The sequence below is a fragment of the Hyperolius riggenbachi genome, chromosome 5 (genome assembly GCF_040937935.1).
Source record: "Hyperolius riggenbachi isolate aHypRig1 chromosome 5, aHypRig1.pri, whole genome shotgun sequence".
NCBI lineage: Eukaryota > Metazoa > Chordata > Amphibia > Anura > Hyperoliidae > Hyperolius > Hyperolius riggenbachi.
This window is the reverse complement of record NC_090650.1, coordinates 377017956-377038706: the sequence shown is the minus strand read 5'-3', so window position 1 is coordinate 377038706 and position 20751 is coordinate 377017956. Positions and strand designations below refer to the sequence as shown.

The following is a 20751-nucleotide window of genomic DNA, read 5'->3' as shown; positions in this document are numbered from 1 at the left end:
GTCCGATCTCTCGTCCTCTGAACGGCAGGCTTTGATTTCTTTGCAGAATAATACTAGCATAGTCATCCGTTCTGCCGATAAGGGCGTAGCGGTCGTTGTCCTGGATGCCGTGGACTACCGGTCGGAGGCCTTGAGACAGTTGGGAGACGCAGGTGTGTACCGGCCTTTACTCCGAAATCCTACTTTGGATTTTCTTGATGATCTCCGGGGGCTGTTGGAACTCGGGCAGAGGATGGGCGTTATTACTAAAAGTATGTCGGAATTTTTATGCCCATCTCATCCTATTGTCCCTGTTTTCCACCGGCTCCCGAAGATACACAAGCCGGGCGCTCCCCCCCGGGGCCGACCCATTGTGGCGGGCATTGGCTCCGTGGGCGAGCGCCTTGGTGAGTGGGTCGATGCACACCTGCAGCCTTTAGTTCTGAGGTTACCTGGTTACCTGCAGGACACTCGACATGTTTTATCTACTTTCGCCAACTTCGAGTGGGAGGAGCATTTTCATTGGGTAACAATGGATGTTGCCTCTCTCTATTCTTCCATCCCGCACGAACTTGCGCTGAAGGCCTTAGATTTCCATCTTGCTAAATACTCTACCTTTGACGTTTCCCTACAGTCTTTTCTCTTGAAGGCCGTGGAGTACCTCCTCACACACAATTATTTCATGTTTGATTCGGGGTTCTACCTCCAGAGATGCGGAGCTTCTATGGGAGCGAAATTTTCCCCCTCCCTGGCCAACCTATTTATGGGGTGGTGGGAGGAGCTCCGCATCTTTGGGGATGAGAACCCCTTTGCCTCTCATATCGTTTGGTACGGCAGGTTTATAGACGATTTGCTTTTGGTGTGGGGGGGTCCTCCCGGCCTTCTCGTAGACTTTCTAGCTTATGTCAATAATAATGTACTTAACCTGACATTTACTATGAATCATCATAACACGCATATTGACTATTTAGATTTGACTTTAACTGGGGACTCTTTGATCCATCAAGTCTCCACTAAAACATACCGCAAGCCCACAGCAGGTAATTCCATCCTTCTTGCTAGCTCCTGTCATCCTAAACATACCATCAATGCTATCCCAACTGGTGAGTTCACTCGGGCAGCTCGCAACTGTTCCAATCCTGACCAGTTGGAGCAAGAATGCCACTTAGTTGAAGACAGACTCAAACAAAGAGGCTATACAAAACAACAGCTTACGAGGGGACGAATCAGAGGCACTAGAAAACCGCGCCACGAACTTTTACGTACTAAAGATCGGGATAGGGACTGCGATGATAGGGTGACATTTGTTACAGAATACAGTTTGGAGTATAACAAAATCGTAAACACTGTGAGGAAATATCTCCCGGTGTTACATTCTGACTCTAAACTTAAACTTATTTTGGAGAAGGGGTGCCGTTTTTCCGCCAGAAGGGCACGCACCCTTGGGTCGATTCTCTCCCCTAGTTCTTTTCAATCTCCCACCCCGTCCCGTCCCCCTATTTGGCTTGCTACGGTCGGATCTTATCCCTGTGGGTTTAAAACTTGCCACTATTGTCATCTACATAAAAGGGGATCCTCTGTCTCTTCCTTCGCCACTGATACTAGCTTCCCCATAAAACAATATGTGAATTGTGACACCAAGTATGTGATTTATGTGATTTCTTGCAATGTGTGCCACTTACAATATGTGGGGTGTACCACCCGCAACTTGAGAGCTCGCATTGCCGAACATTATTGCGGCACAGGTTGGAACACCTTCAAAAAATCGGTGGTTTCTAAACATTTCCAAAATGTACACAATGGCGATCTTTCTTCTTTTGCCTTTCAAGGGATAGAGCGGGTGGTGTGTCCTAAAAGGGGTGGAGATACATACAGGTTGCTTTTAAGGCGAGAGGCATATTGGATTCATAAAATGGATACTCGTATCCCTAAGGGTCTCAACAAACATTGGGATCTGAGTCTGGTATATGACCATTAATCTTGCTTCCTCCTTTCCCTCTCGCCCTTTCTGGTGTCCTATGTTTTTTATCCCCTTTTTGTGTACTACTTCCTTGTGGGTAATTGGAGGCATACTGTTTCTCCAGAAATGATTTTTATGTATGGATTAACTTTTTAATTTGTATATTGATTTCGATATATTGAACTACTTCTGTATGTATCTATGTATATGCATATTTGTACATGTCTCCTTTAAGGTGAAGGCTGGTTGAGGTACGGGGTGGAGCTTGATCTTCTCCCACCTACATAAGGCCTTCCCCTTGCAGGTTCACTTTTAACTATGACTAAGGGCAGATTGTAAGCCCGACACGCGTCAGTTGAACCCTGTGGTTTTTATTGCTTTGCAACATGGAATTTTTTGAATAAAGAATACAGCAACTTTTCTACCAGCATTTGGTTTGCGGATCCTTTTGTGCATATCTGTAAATTTGGGGTATGTAGCATATAAGGAGGCTTTACAAAGCACGAAAGTTCGGGTCGCCATTGACTTCCATTATGTTCGGAGTTCGGCTCGAACACCCGAACATTGCGGCCATGTTCGGCCCGAACCCGAACATCTAGATATTCGCCCAACACTACACGTGACCCGTTCGGCCAATCACAGCGCTAGCCGAACGTTCGGGGAACGTTCGGCCATGCGCTCTTAGTTCGGCCATATGGCCGAACAGTTTGGCCGAACACCATCAGGTGTTCAGCCGAACCCGAACATCACCCGAACAGGGTGATGTTCTGCAGAACCCGAACAGTGGCGAACACTGTTCGCCCAACACTATTCCAGATGCTGCTTCACAGCAGAACACTCTCTGCTGCCATTCGCCGGCTCCCGATCACATGGCCCTCATGGGACCAAGGGGGCACCAATCAATCATTTTTGCAGGGGGGTTCTATTAAGTCTAGTTACACCCCTGCACCCAATAACTGATTGTTTTGGTGACAAATCCAGCGTTTATACAGTACTTAGGTAAAGCAGGAGAGGTGCCACTGATTGCACAGGAACACAATGTTCACAGAATATTGGAGAGGTATAGAGAAACCCATCACAGGCTTAGGCTACAAAATACATAATTACCTTATCATCAAGGAAAATTGCATGTGATCAGTGATAATGATGTGCTATATTTTTTTACCATACGCTGGCTGAATTTCTATCTCCCAGGTTTATGACCGACGTATTTCAACCATCTGCTGTGGTATATAAATATCAAACAGCTGTATGATGTTTATATGAGTTACATAAACCCCATCCTAAGGAGGCTGCCAACTTTACTCCTATTAAAAATGTATCAGTTGCCTGGCTATAGTGCTGATCTTTTGTCTCCAGTCACATAACTGATCCCAATGAAGGCAGGATACCTCATCTGCATACCTAGGCTTGCTTAGTGGTTCAGAAGGTATTCGGGCGTATCCCTGCTATACTCATTGTGTTGAGGTGGAACAATGCACAGAGCTGTTGATACACTAAGGGAGGTATCACGCTTGTGCAGTTCAGCAGCGTTTTGCCACAATGCGAAATTGCATGCTTTGTTTATGGGGTCGCTGCGTTTTCAGAACCTGTGATTCTCAATACCGTTTAAATAAAAATACTACCTGAACTGCTTTTCCGCACAATGCATTTGGCATAGGAGTTTGCGCTCTCGTCTTGCAGTGCTGGGTCCCCGGTTCGAATCCCAGCCAGGGCACTATCCGGACTGTGCAGATAATGTACGTGCAAACTGCACGTAGTTTGTGTATTCTCCCCATGTTTGTGTGGGTTTCCTCTGGGCACTCTGGTTTCCTCCCACATCCCAAAACATACAGATAAAATTATTGGATCCCTCAAAATTGGCCCTATACTACGATACATACACTACATGATACATACATAGACATGTGACTATGGTATATGGTAGGGATTAGCTTGTGAGCCCCTCTGAGGGACAGTTAATTGCCAAGACAATATACTCTGTACAGCGCTGCGGAAGATGTTAGCGCTATATAAATACTAAATAATAATAATTCCTCAATGAAATCACTGGCTACTGTAAAAGACTGCATGCATTAAAGCGCACACATAAAGCATATATTGTGCAGCCAAACAATTTGAGGGAATCGTGTTTGGCTTCCACAGAAACAAGTGTGATCCCTTCCTAACAATATTACACGTGCAACTTCTGTGCGCTGTTTTTACCACATGACATCGCGTGAGGTTTAGTGGAGCGTAAAACCACCACAGCCGTGAAAGTGGAGCGCAAAACCACATTCACATATTTTTTCCTACGCTAATTAGTACGTCATTCCAAGCATTAAACCGTCATGTGTATAAACATTTGTGTTACGCGCATTAATGTAAAAACATGTACCAGCTGCATGGTAATGCTGCATTATATTAACACTTGTGCAGTCATTTTAGCATTATATTTTTACGCACCTAAAAAATTATGCAGTGTGGGAAATAACACACTTTGTATTAAAGTCCCAGGAATAAGGCTTATAAGGAATTGAGCAGGTGAAAGGACAAGAGGACTTGAGAGGACAACTTTTCGTAAAATGAACAGATAGTTTACATTAACTTGTAAATTATTAGCTTCTCATTAATCATCTCTGTTGAACACTTTGCTTTTCAATTTACGTAAGCTGTGTTCAAATGTTAAACCTTACTGTTAAAACTTACAATAACATACGTCCCAACTTTCTGAGTTGAAAAAGAGCTTGTAAGGATTAGAAAAACATAAAACCGAGAGCCCAATATAGTGTAGTATGTTTTGGAAGGGGGAGATAATATGTAACGTAAGTATTTATACTCACAAACCAGGGTTACCGCATAGGCAACCACTGTAGAAGCAGGTGGGGAGATTAGACCTGTCCCCACTCAGGGATAAGATGTCGCTCTCTGTGGATAGAAGAAAAAGGAGGGTGTATCACCCTTCCACCAAGGGTGGATCACTTACTATGTAGAGGTGTACAGAGGTGCCAAAAGAGTAAAATATGCTAAAAACATCTAAAACCGTTCAGGAGGCGCCGGCGGACCAGACACTCCAAACAGACACGATGCGGTCTATATACTAAAAAGAATTTATTCACATACTCCTAGTAGTAACTGGCAACGCGTTTCACGGGCACAATTCCGCTTCATCAGGCAATAAAACAACAGGAGTGGCACACAGCTAGAGGTGCCTCAGAGGTGCCAATCATAGTCTGGACCCCTAGCTGTGTGCTACTCCTGTTGTGTTATTGCCTGATGAAGCGGGATTGTGCCCGTGAAACGCGTTGCCATTTACTACTAGGAGTATGTGAATAAATTCTATTTAATATATCGACAGCATCGTGTCTGTTTGGAGTGTCTGGTCCACCGCCGCCTCCTGAACGGTTTTTAGCGTATTTTACTCTTTTGGCGCCTCTTTACACCTCTACATAGAGTTAAAAAAGAGGGACACATTTAAGACACATCCCTGTCACACCTCCAGGCACGCCCCCACCACATCCCTTCTCACATATACCACTAAGAATTTATTAGCAAAAGTTTTACCAATTTTACCATGTCTGGCGCAAATTGCGGCTTCCACAAAGCCGCAATATATTTAGGCACCACCAGAGGGGGTATTAGGGTTAGGGGAGGGTTTTGTGTCAGAGAAGGGTAAAGATGGCCACACATGATACAGTAAAATGATCCGATTTTACGGCAATGAGATAAAAACATTTTCTCCGAAAATCGAAAGAGCTTTTTTTCATTCGAGCAAGAAATCCGATTGTATTTCCCATGTTTATTCAATATAAGTTGATCAGGAGTGGAAGATTTTTCTGATCAATTTTTATGAAATTGAATGGTGTGTGGTAGATTGTCATTTTATTAATTTATACACCCAAGCAATTTTCTCAGAGTTTTCAATCACTGTTTTCATAATTGGGGAAACATTGAACATGTGTGTACTACACATTCGTCACATTTTTGAAATGTTACAATCAGTCAGAAAGATTGATTGCAAATCTTGTATTGAAAAGATTTTTTAAAAATTGTATGGTGTGTGGCCACCTTTCTGTTTAGCAATAGTAAAATATAAGTACACAATACCGATATTCTACTGTGGATATTTAGTAGTAGAATTTTAGCGAGATTCTACTATTACGGCAAACCTGGTGTCCTTTTTTTTTTCCAAATGCTTTTTTTTTACATGTATGCAATCTGTGGCCTCTGTAGTTTTTATTTTAAAGGGGAACTGAAGAGAGAGGTATATGGAGGCTGCCATGTTTATTTCCTTTTAAGCAATACCAGTTGCCTAGCAGCCCTGCTGATCCTCTGCCTCTAATGCCTCTAATACTATTAGCTATAGCCCCTGAACAAGCATGCAGCAGATCAGGTGTCAGACTTTAAAGTCAGATCTGACAAGACTAGCTGCATGCTTGTTTCTGGTGTTATTCAGATACTACTACAGAGAAATAGACCAGCAGGGCTGCCAGGCAACTGGTATTGATTAAAAGGAAATAAATATGGCAGCCTCCGTTAGTGGTGCTCAAATACCCCTTTTCAAAATTCGAGTTAGGTCGAATTCGAATAGTAAATTATTCGAGATCAGTCGAATATTCGAGTCGAATAATTTTTACTATTCGATTCGACCTCGGAATTCGAGCTCACTATTCGAGTCGGTATTCGAGCTCATTATTCGAGCTGACTATTCGAAATGGCCTTAAATAGCTTCCAACACTTGTTTTGAGGGTGAATGATGCAAGAAACCTCTTTTTTTCCAAGTAACAACAGCAAGTGATTATGTGGGGATGTTCCTTTAAAAAAAAAAAGTTGAAAAGAGAAGTTGTGTCCAGAAATTTGTTCAGTACTGTATATACTTCTTCTTCTTCTTCTTTATCTTCTATATCTTCTTCTTCTATATCTTCTTCTTCTATATCTTCTTATTCTATATCTTCTTCTATATCTTCTTCTTTTATATTGTCTTCTTCTTCTTATTCTTCATCTTCTTCATCATCATCTTCTTCATCATCATCTTCTTCTTCTTCATCTTCTTTTTCTTCATCTTCTTCATCTTCTTCTTCATCTTCTTCTTCATCTTCTTCATCTTCTTCTTCATCTTCTTCATCTTCTTCATCTTCTTCTTCTTCTTCTTCATCTTCTTTTTCTTCATCTTCTTCATCTTCTTCTTCATCTTCTTCTTCATCTTCTTCATCTTCTTCTTCATCTTCTTTTTCTTCATCTTCTTCATCTTCTTCTTCATCTTCTTTATCTTCTTCTTCATCTTCTTCATCTTCTTCATCTTCTTCTTCTTCTTCTTCTACATCTACTTCATCTTCAACTTCTTCATCTTCTTCTTCATCTTCTTCATCTTCTTTATCTTCTTCATCATCATCTTCTTCTTCTTCATCTTCTTCTTCTTCATCATCTTCATCTTCTTCTTCATCTTCTTCTTCTTCATCATCTTCATCTTCTTCTTCTTCATCTTCTTCATCTTCTTCATCTTCATCTTCTTCATCTTCTTCTTCTTCTTCTTCATCTTCTTCATCATCATCTTCTTCTTCATCTTCTTTTTCTTCATCTTCTTCATCTTCTTCTTCATCTTCTTCATCTTCTTCTTCATCTTCTTCATCTTCTTCATCTTCTTCTTCTTCTTCTTCTACATCTACTTCATCTTCAACTTCTTCATCTTCTTCTTCTTCTTCATCTTCTTCATCATCTTCATCTTCTTAATCTTCTTCATCTTCTTCATCTTCTTCATCTTCTTCTTCTTCATCATCTTCATCATCTTCTTCATCTTCTTCTTCTTCATCATCTTCATCTTCTTCTTCTTCATCTTCTTCATCTTCTTCATCTTCATCTTCTTCATCTTCTTCTTCTTCTTCTTCATCTTCTTCATCTTCTTCTTCATCTTCTTCTTCTTCTTCATCATCTTCATCTTCTTCATCTTCATCTTCTTCATCTTCTTCATCTTCTTCTTCTTCATCATCTTCATCTTCTTCTTCATCTTCTTCTTCTTCATCATCTTCATCTTCTTCTTCTTCATCTTCTTCTTCTTCATCATCTTCATCTTCTTCTTCTTCTTCATCTTCTTCATCTTCTTCTATATCGTCTTCTTCTTCACTTATTTCTCTTTTCAAATTTTTTTTTTTAAAGAAATGCAGCTATTTTTGAGCGTAACAAATAGCTGGTGGCGCACGCATGTTGGAAGCGCCATTGTATGTGCTCCCTGGCAGTGGAAACACACAGACAGCAGGAGGTAAATTCAGCAGCAGGAGGAGGAGGATGAGTGTGTGGCAGCAGGCAGTCAATGAGGCAGGCAGCGTGACATAATAGCCCTGGTACCTAGCGGTGATACCAGGGCTGTAAATAAACACAGCAGGCAGGAGGTCCCAGACAGCAGTCGTGCAGCCCACATCGTGTCCAATACACAACTGGGACAACACAGTTTTCAACCCGGGCACCTCAGAAAAATTAAACCTTTTTTTTTTTTTTTTATGGTTTTGTAGTTTTGGTTTTACAACCAATTACACAGATATAGCTATTTTTTGACGTAATAGCTGGTGGCAGAGTGGCAGCAAAAGGTAAATCTGTGTACCCTGGCGTTGGGAAACACAGACAGACAGACAGCAGCAGCAGCAGCAGGAGGAATGAAGGAGTAATGTGAGCAGCTATTGTTTGACGTAATAGCTGGTGGCAGAGTGGCAGCAGAAGGTAAATCTGTGTACCCTGGCGTTGGGAAACACAGACAGACAGCAGCATCAGCAGGAGGAATGGAGGAGTAGTGTGAGTGTGGCAGCAGGCAGGCAGCGTGACATAATAGCCCTGGTACCTAGCGGTGATACCAGGGCTGTAAATAAACACAGCAGGCAGGAGGTCCCAGACTGCGGTCGTGCAGCCCACATTGTGTCCAATACACAACTGGGACAACACAGTTTTCAACCCGGGCACCTCAGAAAAATTAAACCTTTTTTTTTTTTATGGTTTTGTAGTTTTGGTTTTACAACTAATTACACAGACAGATATAGCTATTGTTTGACGTAATAGCTGGTGGCAGAGTGGCAGCAGAAGGTAAATCTGTGTACCCTGGCGTTGGGAAACACAGACAGACAGCAGCATCATCAGGAGGAATGGAGGAGTAGTGTGAGTGTGGCAGCAGGCAGGCAGCGTGACATAATAGCCCTGGTACCTAGCGGTGACACCAGGCCGTAAATGAACACAACAGGAGGTCCCAGACAGCGGTCGTGCAGCCCACATCGTGTCCAATACACAACTGGGACAACACAGTTTTCAACCCGGGCACCTCAGAAAAATTAAACCTTTTTTTTTTTTTTATGGTTTTGTAGTTTTGGTTTTACAACCAATTACACAGATATAGCTATTTTTTGACGTAATAGCTGGTGGCAGAGTGGCAGCAGAAGGTAAATCTGTGTACCCTGGCGTTGGGAAACACAGACAGACAGACAGCAGCAGCAGCAGCAGGAGGAATGAAGGAGTAATGTGAGCAGCTATTGTTTGACGTAATAGCTGGTGGCAGAGTGGCAGCAGAAGGTAAATCTGTGTACCCTGGCGTTGGGAAACACAGACAGACAGCAGCATCAGCAGGAGGAATGGAGGAGTAGTGTGAGTGTGGCAGCAGGCAGGCAGCGTGACATAATAGCCCTGGTACCTAGCGGTGATACCAGGCCGTAAATGAACACAACAGGAGGTCCCAGACAGCGGTCGTGCAGCCCACATCGTGTCCAATACACAACTGGGACAACACAGTTTTCAACCCGGGCACCTCAGAAAAATTAAACCTTTTTTTTTTTTTTATGGTTTTGTAGTTTTGGTTTTACAACCAATTACACAGATATAGCTATTTTTTGACGTAATAGCTGGTGGCAGAGTGGCAGCAGAAGGTAAATCTGTGTACCCTGGCGTTGGGAAACACAGACAGACAGACAGCAGCAGCAGCAGCAGGAGGAATGAAGGAGTAATGTGAGCAGCTATTGTTTGACGTAATAGCTGGTGGCAGAGTGGCAGCAGAAGGTAAATCTGTGTACCCTGGCGTTGGGAAACACAGACAGACAGCAGCATCAGCAGGAGGAATGGAGGAGTAGTGTGAGTGTGGCAGCAGGCAGGCAGCGTGACATAATAGCCCTGGTACCTAGCGGTGATACCAGGCCGTAAATGAACACAACAGGAGGTCCCAGACAGCGGTCGTGCAGCCCACATCGTGTCCAATACACAACTGGGACAACACAGTTTTCAACCCGGGCACCTCAGAAAAATTAAACCTTTTTTTTTTTTTTTTTATGGTTTTTTGGTTTTGTTTGTAAAACAAATTACACAGATATATAGCTATTGTTTGACGTAATAGCTGGTGGCAGAGTGGCAGCAGAAGGTAAATCTGTGTACCCTGGCAGTGGGAAACACAGACAGACAGCAGAAGGGCAGTACACAGCAGCCCACTGTAGGTGTAAAATGTGTGGCTGCAGGCGACGTAATAGTCAAAGTGAACCAGGCTGGCTTAGTGAGCAGGAGCCAGGAGGTGGTAAAAGGTGGTAAGGCACATTAACGATGGTTCTTAGCCAGTTCATGTCCCCCTCTCGCCGACAACAGGGGCCAGGAACTCGCCTTCCACCCACGCCTGGTTCATCTTGAGAAACGTCAGTCTGTCCACAGACTTGTGAGACAGACGTGAGCGTTTCTCGGTGACCACACCACCAGCTGCACTGAAGCAGCGCTCGGACAGCACGCTGGAAGGGGGGCAGGACAGCACTCCCAGGGCGTACTGCGCCAGCTCGCTCCAGATCTCCAGGCGCTTGACCCAATACTCCATGGGATCAACAGGGGCATCGCTGTCAAGCCCGCTGTAGGACCCCATGTAGTCAGCCACCATGCGGGTCAGGCGCTGGCTGTGACCGGTGGAGGATGCTGCTGCATGCACCTCCTCTCTAGTCACTGCTGCCGGAGCCTCTACAGTCCTGTAGAGCTCGTGGCTGAGAGACAGCAGGTCTTTGGGGCGCTTGCTGCTGGATGCAGGCACCTGCTGCTGCCTCTGTGCTGGCTGCTGGACAGTGGGGGTGGAAGGCTGGGGGAAGGCTTCCTCCAAGCGCTCAACAAGGGCCTGCTGCAAGCTCCTTATTTGTTGCGCTGGGTCTCCTCCTGCAGGCGGCAGGAACTGGCTCAACTTCCCCTTGAGGCGTGGGTCCAACATCATGCTGATCCAGATGTCCTCCCTCTGCTTCATCTGGATCACCCTGGGGTCTCTGCGCAGGCACGTCAGCATGTGCGCTGCCATTGGGAAGAGGCGGGCCACGTCTGCTGGCACATCGACGGCAGTGCTGCTGTCCTCATCCTCCTCCTCTGCCTCGTCAGCCTCATCCTCTCTCCACCCCCGCACCAACTCAGCTGCACTGTGCTGATCCCCCTCATCAGCAGCAAGGTCAGGGACCTCCACCAAGTCCTCCTCCTCCTCCCCCTCAGAGGTGGACTGTGCAGCTGCTTGCCGCTCCTGCTGGTCCAAGGCTGCCGCTCCCTGTTCCAGCAAAGCATCGAGGGCCCTGTTCAGCAGACAAACCAGGGGCACCCACTCGCAGACCATAGCATGGTCCCTGCTCACCATGTTAGTGGCCTGCAGAAAGGGAGCCAGCACTAAGCACACCTGCTGCATGTGCCTCCAGTCATCATCGGGGATGATGGACGGGATGTTGCTGGTCTTGTCCCTTCTCTGAGCGGCGGAAACAGTGGCCAGGGCAAGGTACTGTTTGACAGCGCGCTTCTGTTCAACCAGACGCTCCAACATCGCCAGGGTGGAGTTCCAGCGAGTCGGAACGTCAAGGATCAGCCGATGGCGTGGCAGATCCAGCTCCTTTTGCACGTCTTCCAGGCTCGCACAGGCTGCAGCCGAGCGCCGAAAGTGACGCACAACGTTCCTTGCCGTTTCCAGCAGTTCGCCCATCCCCTGGTAGGTGCGCAAGAACTTCTGCACCACCAGGTTCAGCACGTGGGCAAGACAGGGGATGTGGGTCAGGTTTCCCCTGTCTATTGCGGCAACCAGATTGGCCCCATTGTCGGCCACCACCTCTCCGACTCTGAGGCCTCTGGGGGTCAGCCAAATCCTCTCCTGCTCCTGGAGTTTGGCCAACACATGGGTTGCCGTCAGCTTGGTCTTCCCAAGGCTGACCAAGTGCAGCAGCGCTTGGCAGTGGCGGGCCTTCACGCTGCTGCTGAGGCGGGGGGTTTGGCCAGGTGTGCCGGAGGATGGCAGAGGATCGGAGGAACCTGCTGCAGTTCCCCTGACCCTGCGGGGTGGCACCACCCACTGTGTTGCTGCTGCTGCTGTGCCCGCTGCTGCTCTCCCATCCTCACCCCCTTCCACCAAGCTGACCCAGTGGACAGTGAAGGACAGGTAGCGGCCTGTCCCGAAGCGGCTGCTCCAGGAGTCCATGGTGACGTGGACCCTTTCACCAACCGCGTGCTCCAGCCCTCGCTCCACATTGGCCATCACAAAGCGGTGCAGTGCAGGAATGGCCTTGCAGGAGAAAAAGTGTCTGCTGGGGAGCTGCCAGTCTGGGGCTGCGCAAGCAAGCAGCGCACGAATGTCGCTCCCCTCCTGCACGAGCGTGTACGGCAGGAGTTGGGAGCACATGGCCCGTGCCAGCAAGCCGTTCAGCTGCCGCACGCGACGGCTGCTGGGAGGCAGAGCCCTAACCACCCCCTGGAAGGACTCGCTCAAAAGGCTCTGGCGTGGCCTTTTGCTGGCACGGGAATCAGCAGACACAGCGGAGGAGGCCACTGAGGACTGGCTGCCAGAACAGGCCTCAGTGTCGGCGGCAGGAGTTGCAGAGGGGGGAGGAGCAGTGCGTTTCCGCACTCCTGCTGGTGCTGCTGGAGGAGCAGGAGGGCGGGTGGCTGCTGTTGCTGCTGCTGCTGAAGGCTGTGCAGTGATGGGTGTGGTGCCACTGCCAGCACCAGATGCCTTCAGCCTCTGGAACTCCTGATGCTGGTGGAAATGTTTCGCAGCAAGGTGGTTGATGAGCGAGCTGGTGCAGAACTTTAAGGGGTCTGCACCTCTGCTCAACTTCCGCTGACAGTGGTTGCAAGTGGCGTACTTGCTGTACACTGTGGGCATGGTGAAAAAGCGCCAGATTGGTGACAGAAACATCCCCCTACGGCATGGAAGCGCTGCTGCCTGTCTCCCTGTGGTGGTTGGGGGGGGCTTGGGGGGCTTGGGTGCGGCTGGTGGTGGTACTGGCAGATGCTGCTGCTGCTGCTGCTGAGCCTGAGACACCAGCAGGCTGTGGGACCTGCCTACTGCTGCTGCCAATGCTTGCAATGATGCGCCTCCTTGCAAGGCCCACAAGAGCATCCTCCTCCTCCTCCTCAGAGCTGCTGAGGACGACATCCCCTGGAGGTGGTGGCACCCAGTCTCTGTCTGTCACCGGGTCATCATCATCCTCCCCCTCCTGAAACATGTCCTGCTGGGATGAGGACCCCCCAAACTCCTCTCCTGATGCATGGATGGGCTGCTTGACTGTCGCCACAGTCTTGCTGTCCAATCCCTCATCCCCCAAAGTGCCCATCAGCATCTCCTCCTCAAAATCGCCAACAACAGCAGACAATTGACTCATGATGCCTGGGGTCAAAAGACTGCTGAATGACAGGTCGCCAACTGACGGTGAACTGGCCTCCTCCCCAGGCCCTGCTGGGCGGCTGCTGCGAACAGGGGTGGTGGTGGTGGTGGTGAGGGTGGAGGCCTCAGATGCAGAGCTGATGGCGGGCTGCTCATCCTCCGTCATGAGTTGCACCACAGTGTCTGCATGCTTTTCCTCAATGGGACGTTTCCGACCCGGCTGGAGGAAAATCGGAGCAGGTGCTACACGCTGCTGCTGCTGTGTCTCTGCAGCGTGAGTTGCAGATGCTCCTGCTGGGCGGCGCCCAAGGCGTCCACGGCCAGTGGCTATGGGAGGAATGTTAGCCACTGACGCTGCTGCTGCTGCTGCGGAACTGTGCATGGTGGCGCGCCCGCGCCCGCGGCTTGCCACAATGCTGCTCCCTCTCCTCCTGATTCCCTTGCTGCCCTTCCCCTTGCCCAAACTGCGCTGGCTGCCACTTCCAGACATCTTCGATGTTTTGGGGCGTATAGACAAAAGTTTTTTAAAAGGGCGGGTGAAAAGTGGGGTACTTTAATGGAGTGGGTTGGTGGGTGAGGTGACTGAGTGAGTGTCCCTAGTACAGTAAGTAAGTAGTAACAGTCAGGAAGTACAACTAGCAGTTACAACTTACAATAATCAGTAGTAATCACAAGTAAATTTAGTGTGTGTACACTACAGACAGTGAGTGCACGCACGCGCAAACACGCGCAGGAGCTAGCCTATGAACAGTGACTGAGTGAGTGTCCCTAGTACAGTAAGTAAGTAAGTAGTAACAGTCAGTAAGTACAACTAACTAATTACAATAATCAATCAGTTATCAGAAGGAAATAGAGTGTGTGTAGTGTGTACACAGACAGTGAGTGCACACACGCAGGAGCTAGTAGCCTATGAACAGTGACTGAGTGTCCTAGACTCCTAGTACAGTAAGTAGTAACAGTAAGTACAACTAACTAATTACAATAATCAATCAGTTATCAGAAGGAAATAGAGTGTGTGTAGTGTGTACACAGACAGTGAGTGCACACACGCAGGAGCTAGTAGCCTATGAACAGTGACTGAGTGTCCGAGACTCCTAGTACAGTAAGTAGTAACAGTGAGTACAACTAACTAATTACAATATTCAATTACAATAATCAATCAGATATCAGAACTTGGAAATAGAGTGTGTGTAGTGTGTACACAGACAGTGAGTGCACACACGCAGGAGCAGCTAGTAGCCTATGAACAGTGACTGAGTGTCCTAGACTCCTAGTACAGTAAGTAGTAACAGTAAGTACAACTAACTAATTACAATAATCAATCAGTTATCAGAAGGAAATAGAGTGTGTGTAGTGTGTACACAGACAGTGAGTGCACACACGCAGGAGCTAGTAACCTATGAACAGTGACTGAGTGTCCGAGACTCCTAGTACAGTAAGTAGTAACAGTGAGTACAACTAACTAATTACAATATTCAATTACAATAATCAATCAGTTATCAGAACTTGGAAATAGAGTGTGTGTAGTGTGTACACAGACAGTGAGTGCACACACGCAGGAGCTAGTAGCCTATGAACAGTGACTGAGTGTCCTAGACTCCTAGTACAGTAAGTAGTAACAGTAAGTACAACTAACTAATTACAATAATCAATCAGTTATCAAAAGGAAATAGAGTGTGTGTAGTGTGTACACAGACAGTGAGTGCACACACGCAGGAGCTAGTAGCCTATGAACAGTGACTGAGTGTCCTAGACTCCTAGTACAGTAAGTAGTAACAGTAAGTACAACTAACTAATTACAATAATCAATCAGTTATCAGAAGGAAATAGAGTGTGTGTAGTGTGTACACAGACAGTGAGTGCACACACGCAGGAGCTAGTAGCCTATGAACAGTGACTGAGTGTCCGAGACTCCTAGTACAGTAAGTAGTAACAGTGAGTACAACTAACTAATTACAATATTCAATTACAATAATCAATCAGTTATCAGAACTTGGAAATAGAGTGTGTGTAGTGTGTGTACACAGACAGTGAGTGCACACACGCAGGAGCAGCTAGTAGCCTATGAACAGTGACAGTGAGTGTCCTAGTACAGTTACAGTATATAACTACAATACTAATACAATCAGTAGTAAAGGACAGCAGAAATACTGGTATAGAATAGAGAGAAATAAACAGAGGACAGGAGGACAGCTGCCCACACAGGCAGGCCCTGAGGCCTAAAGCTGTAAGCCTTCAGCAGCTGTGTCTGTCTCTATGTAACACAAAAGCTACTAACTAAAATACAATGTCTAACTAACTAACAACAATATAGGTGTGTATAGGAGGTGTATGTGAGCAAAAACGCTAGGTAAATGACCACAATAAAGCTCTTGCTAAGCCAAAGCACAAAGGAGCAACTCTCTCTCTATGCAAGTCTCAGGCAAGGACGGAGAAACGTAACATGGCGGCCGCTATTTAAAGGGTAGGGGCTGGCCAGGGTCCCCCTCTGTGATTGGCTGCCGTCAGAGGGCCTGGGAGCCCTCTGATTGGCTCTAAGGACATCAATCTGGGCTATGACGCTATTCGAGCTCGGTACCGAGCTCGAATAGCGCCGTTTGCTCGAATAGCTCGAATAGTGAATGGGCTATTCGAGTGTACGCGAATAGCCCATTCGAATAGCTGCAGCTATTCGGAGCTCGAATACCGAGCTCGAATAGCTGAAGAAGAGCTCGAATATTCGAGCTACTCGAATATTCGAGCTCTGCTGAGCACCACTGGCCTCCGTATACCTCTTACTTCAATTCTCCTTTAAGTTGGGAAGATGATCAATGTAAGAAAATCTCCACTAGATGGCAGACAGGTTCCACAACTCTGGAGCAGTTTATCTAACTGTTTCATGAAGAATCATTCACAAAACTGAAACAAAAAATGATGGTGACACTAAAGGGTTTCAGATTTCTGTTTATTTAAAGTAAAAAAACAAAAAACAAAAACCAACTGTGTGCATATAATAAAGGCTATCGTTAAAAAGGGCACCAGATGTGAACGATAGTGAAGTTATTGTTTAGTAAAATGGGTGCCACCCAGGATATGCTGTAAAATATTGTTTATACTGATATTCTACTATTCCCAACAGTAACCTATATTTTTACATTTACTAAAATGAGCACCAGTAAAAGTTATAAAATATTGTTTACTGAAATTGTACTACACCATTCATATACTGTAGTAAAATATCTTGAATACCTAACGATACTTTACTAAAACCTAATCTCTCCCTACACTTTACACACTGGTCTGGGGGAGCACAGGAGGGACGGGAACAGATAGTGGGGCAAGGGACAGATGGAGGCATAAAGTGGGACAGAAAGAGGCGCAGTGGGACTGAGGGAGGCACAGAGGAATGCACACAGAGCCAGATCATCCACAAGACAACTTGTCAGGTGGACAGGCAGGTGACTAGGGTCTGGAGAGAGTCCAGGGGCCCAGTTTATGCTAACCCCCCACAAATCTTGCCAAAAAAGCTAGGTGGTCATCAAGGGTGGGCCCAAAGTTGCTGCTTGCCTTGGGCACCATTTCCCCTTAAAGTGAACCAGAGACGAAGCACCCTTGTGTATTTTACCATAGAAATCAGTGGGAACATTAGAGAAAACATTTACCATGCTCTCTGTTCCATCCTCACTGCTAAAAGTGTCTGTTATCTAGCTGAGATAAGAATCCCGGACTGAGCATTGAGTCTGGCTTTGCTATAATGACTCAGCTATAATGATTCCTGAGCAAAGCCAGCAGGGGGCAGGCTTGGACTTGAAGACAGCAAAGAACACAGTCTCAGCTATAATTATTCTGTAGCAAAGCCAGACCGACTGCTTAGTCGGGATTCTTATCTTAGAGGTGATAACAGGCAAATTAAACAGAGAACAATGTAACAAAGAGCAGATTAGGTGTTTACTGTCATGTTCCCACTGATTTATAAGGTAAAATACATGAGGTTGCTTCATCTCTGGTTCTCTTTAACCACTTGCCGACCAGGGGCTTTTACACTGATCGGTGCTGCGTGGGCTCTACAGCCCGCAGCACCGATCAGGAGTGCAGCAGGGCGATCAGACTACCCCCCTTTTTTCCCCACTAGGGGGATGTCCTGCTGGGGGGGTCTGATCGCCGCCGACTGCAGTTGCTTAGCGGGGGGGGCTCTTCAAAGCCCCCCTCCGCAGCGCTTTCCGCCCTCTCGCCCGCTCCCTCCCTCTCCCTTCCCCTGTGTGCTGCGGAGGACAGATTTCCGTCCTGCGCATTGAAGGATAGGCTTCAGCCTATCATATGCCGGCGATCCCCGGCCAATCAGAGGCCGGGGATCGCCGATCTGCCTTACGGCGCTGCTGCGCAGCAGCGCCGTATGATGTAAACAGCGGGGATTTCTTCCCCGCCTGTTTACATTTTGCCGGCGAGCCGCCATCGGCGGCTCTCCAGCTGTTCACGGAGACACCCTCCGTGAATTGACATGGAAAGGCCGCTCGATCGAGCGGCCGTTTCCATGGTAACCCGCAGACGACCAGTTTACGCCAATCGGCGTTAGCTGGTCGTCAAGAGGTTAAACCATCTCTGTATGAACAGGGGGCAGAGGTGGCACAGGGGAACTGAAGGTGGCACAAGGAAACAGCAGGAGGCACACAGGGAGACAGAAGGAGGCACAAGAGACAGAGGGACACACAGGGGGGCAGAGGTGGTTACCGAAAAAAAACCTTAAAGGGTACCCGAAGTGAAATGTGACATGATGAGATAGACATGTGTATGTACAGTGCCTAGCACACAAATAGCTATGCTGTGTTCCTTTTTTTCTTTCTCTGCCTGAAAGAGTTAAATATTAGGTATGTAAGTGGCTGACTCAGTCCTGGCAGTGTGACCCTCACTGATAAGAAATTCCAACTATAAAACACTTTCCTAGCAGAAAATGGCTTCTGAGAGCAAGAAAGAGATAAAGAGGGGAATTTTTTTTATCAGTGAGGGTGCACACTGTAGTCACTTCCTGTCTGAGTCAGGGCTGAGTCAGCCACTTACATACCTGATATTTAACTCTTTCAGGTACTGTACATACCCATGTCCATTAGACCACCTAATCCTACTATCTTGGGGGGGTAACAAAGGCCACCTAGGGTCCATGGGCCATGGCCTATTTATCTAGAAGCGGACCTGGTACTATAATTGGGCTAAAAAGCTACTGTAATGAAAATACTGTTTAGCAACCTTCTTTTTTAGAGATACCGTACTTGTGATCTGTCTGAAAAGAGGATCATTTGACTGCTAACGTCCAACTACACGTTTCTATATCCCTTTTAGGTGGCTGATGTAAGCTGCAGCCCCGTTATGAAACTTCTCAGGAAAGGAATGTCATGCACTATTCATGTCTGGTATTAATGTGCTCCATACTCTTTGAGGGCTGTGAATTTGCTATTATTATTTGTGTGTAATGAATGTGGCCTGATATCTAAAAATGTCATTTATTTGGGATTCAAAGTTCCCTCCAAAATAAAGGAATGCCCCAGCCCCAGCACAGTGGCTGGCTCTGAGTTCTGCCCTCAAGAGCTGGGTCCTATATAAGCAAAGGACTGAAATCTAATAACAGTCTGCCATTTTTGACCATCTCACTGAAGCCAGCCAGAGGACCGTGAGGATACTCCCAGATACTAGGGTCGGATATCCGATTCAGATTCAGATCAGAAAATTTGGAACTCGGATGTCCGACCCGGATCGGATATCTGGGTAACTGGATCCGAATAGGATCCGGATTTTGAAAAGGGGTATCCGAGGAGCACTGCAAATCCATGATCGCGGCGGCCATGATCACGGATTTCAGAGGCAATCATGACAAAAATCTGACTCAAAGCCAGAAGCCCACTTCAAATCCAGCCACGATCACGGCATAGCCAAATTTGGATCCCTGCCGTGGCCGAATTTGTTCGAATCTGTGATTGGGGTGCATCCGAGCATCACTATAGCTGGATAACTATACTAGGGCACCTATTGCTGGCTAACCTATACTAGGGCACCTAAACCTTGCTAGCCTATATTGGGGGCAGCTATACTTGGCTACCTATGGGGGCACTTATACTCACCATTGGCGTGCTGATCCCTGGTTGCGCACCTCCAATAGTGTCATAAAGTTGAAGAGAAATCGAGAGCCCAATATGGTGTAGTATGTCAAAATTGATTGGATAAATGAAACAGTGAGATGGTAATACTCACAAACATGGGTTACCACCTAGGTAACCACTCATTAGGCAGGTGAGGAGATTAGACCTGTCCTCACTCAGGATTAAGAAGTCGCTCTCTGTAGATAGGAAGAAAGGGGGTAGATCACCCCTCCACCTGGGGTGGATTCAAATATATTGGTAGGTGAACAGAGGCGCCAGAAGGATAAAAGTACATAACATTTTTAAAAAATTGCTGGGAGGAAGTGGTGGACTCACCTCCGTTAAAGCAGACACCAAGGACTGTAAATATATAGATATACACATTTATTGAAAATACCCCAAAGATGCAACGCGTTTTGCGGGCACAGCCCACTTCTTCAGGCAATAAGCAGGGGATAAACAACTGTAAACAAAAGACAGAGGCATAGCTATAAATGTTGCCATAAAAAGATACAAATGGATTATTAGTTAGTGTAATAAGAATAGTATTTCAAAAATAGTGTTTAGTGATATGTTATAGTAGGGGGGTGATTGCAAGGAATGGGTCGGTGTAAACTACATAATGTGTATAGGGGAATGGACTAGATAACAGTGGTAAAAGGTAGTTAGTAAATCAGATTAAGTTGGTATCAAATTGACCGCTTTAGGTATATTTCAGTAGAAGGTAGGGAATGGAATAAGTTGTAGCTGACAAGAGGGAAAAAGGCATGTGTAGTGGTTAAAAATAAAGATAAAGACTTACCAGCAATTCAGTTATAGCAAGCAGAACATCTCTGTACTCTTGTGAGGTTGCTTGCTGTTTTAAATGTGTTAAAGAGAACCCGAGGTGGGTTTGAAGAATATTATCTGCATACAGAGGCTGGATCTGCCTATACAGCCCAGCCTCTGTTGCTATCCCAAACCCCCCTAAGGTCCCCCTGCACTCTGCAATCCCTCATAAATCACAGCCATGCTGCTGACAAACAGCTTGTCAGAGCTGGCTGTGTTTATCTTTATAGTGTCAGTCTGCTGCTCTCCCCGCCTCCTGCAGAACTCCAGTCCCCGCTTGC

At 46.5% G+C, this 20751-nt stretch overlaps 1 protein-coding gene across 1 annotated transcript; it reads left to right on the top strand.

Annotated features, from left to right (window-relative positions):
- Positions 1 to 6832: 6832 nt before the first annotated feature.
- Positions 6833 to 8008, top strand: LOC137517820 (uncharacterized; the record flags this gene model as incomplete). Its single annotated transcript, XM_068234872.1, is given in 1 exon segment — positions 6833 to 8008. A coding segment is annotated over 1 exon segment (1176 nt), but the record flags the coding sequence as incomplete, so codon positions are not given.
- Between the last annotated feature and the right edge of the window lie 12743 nt (positions 8009 to 20751).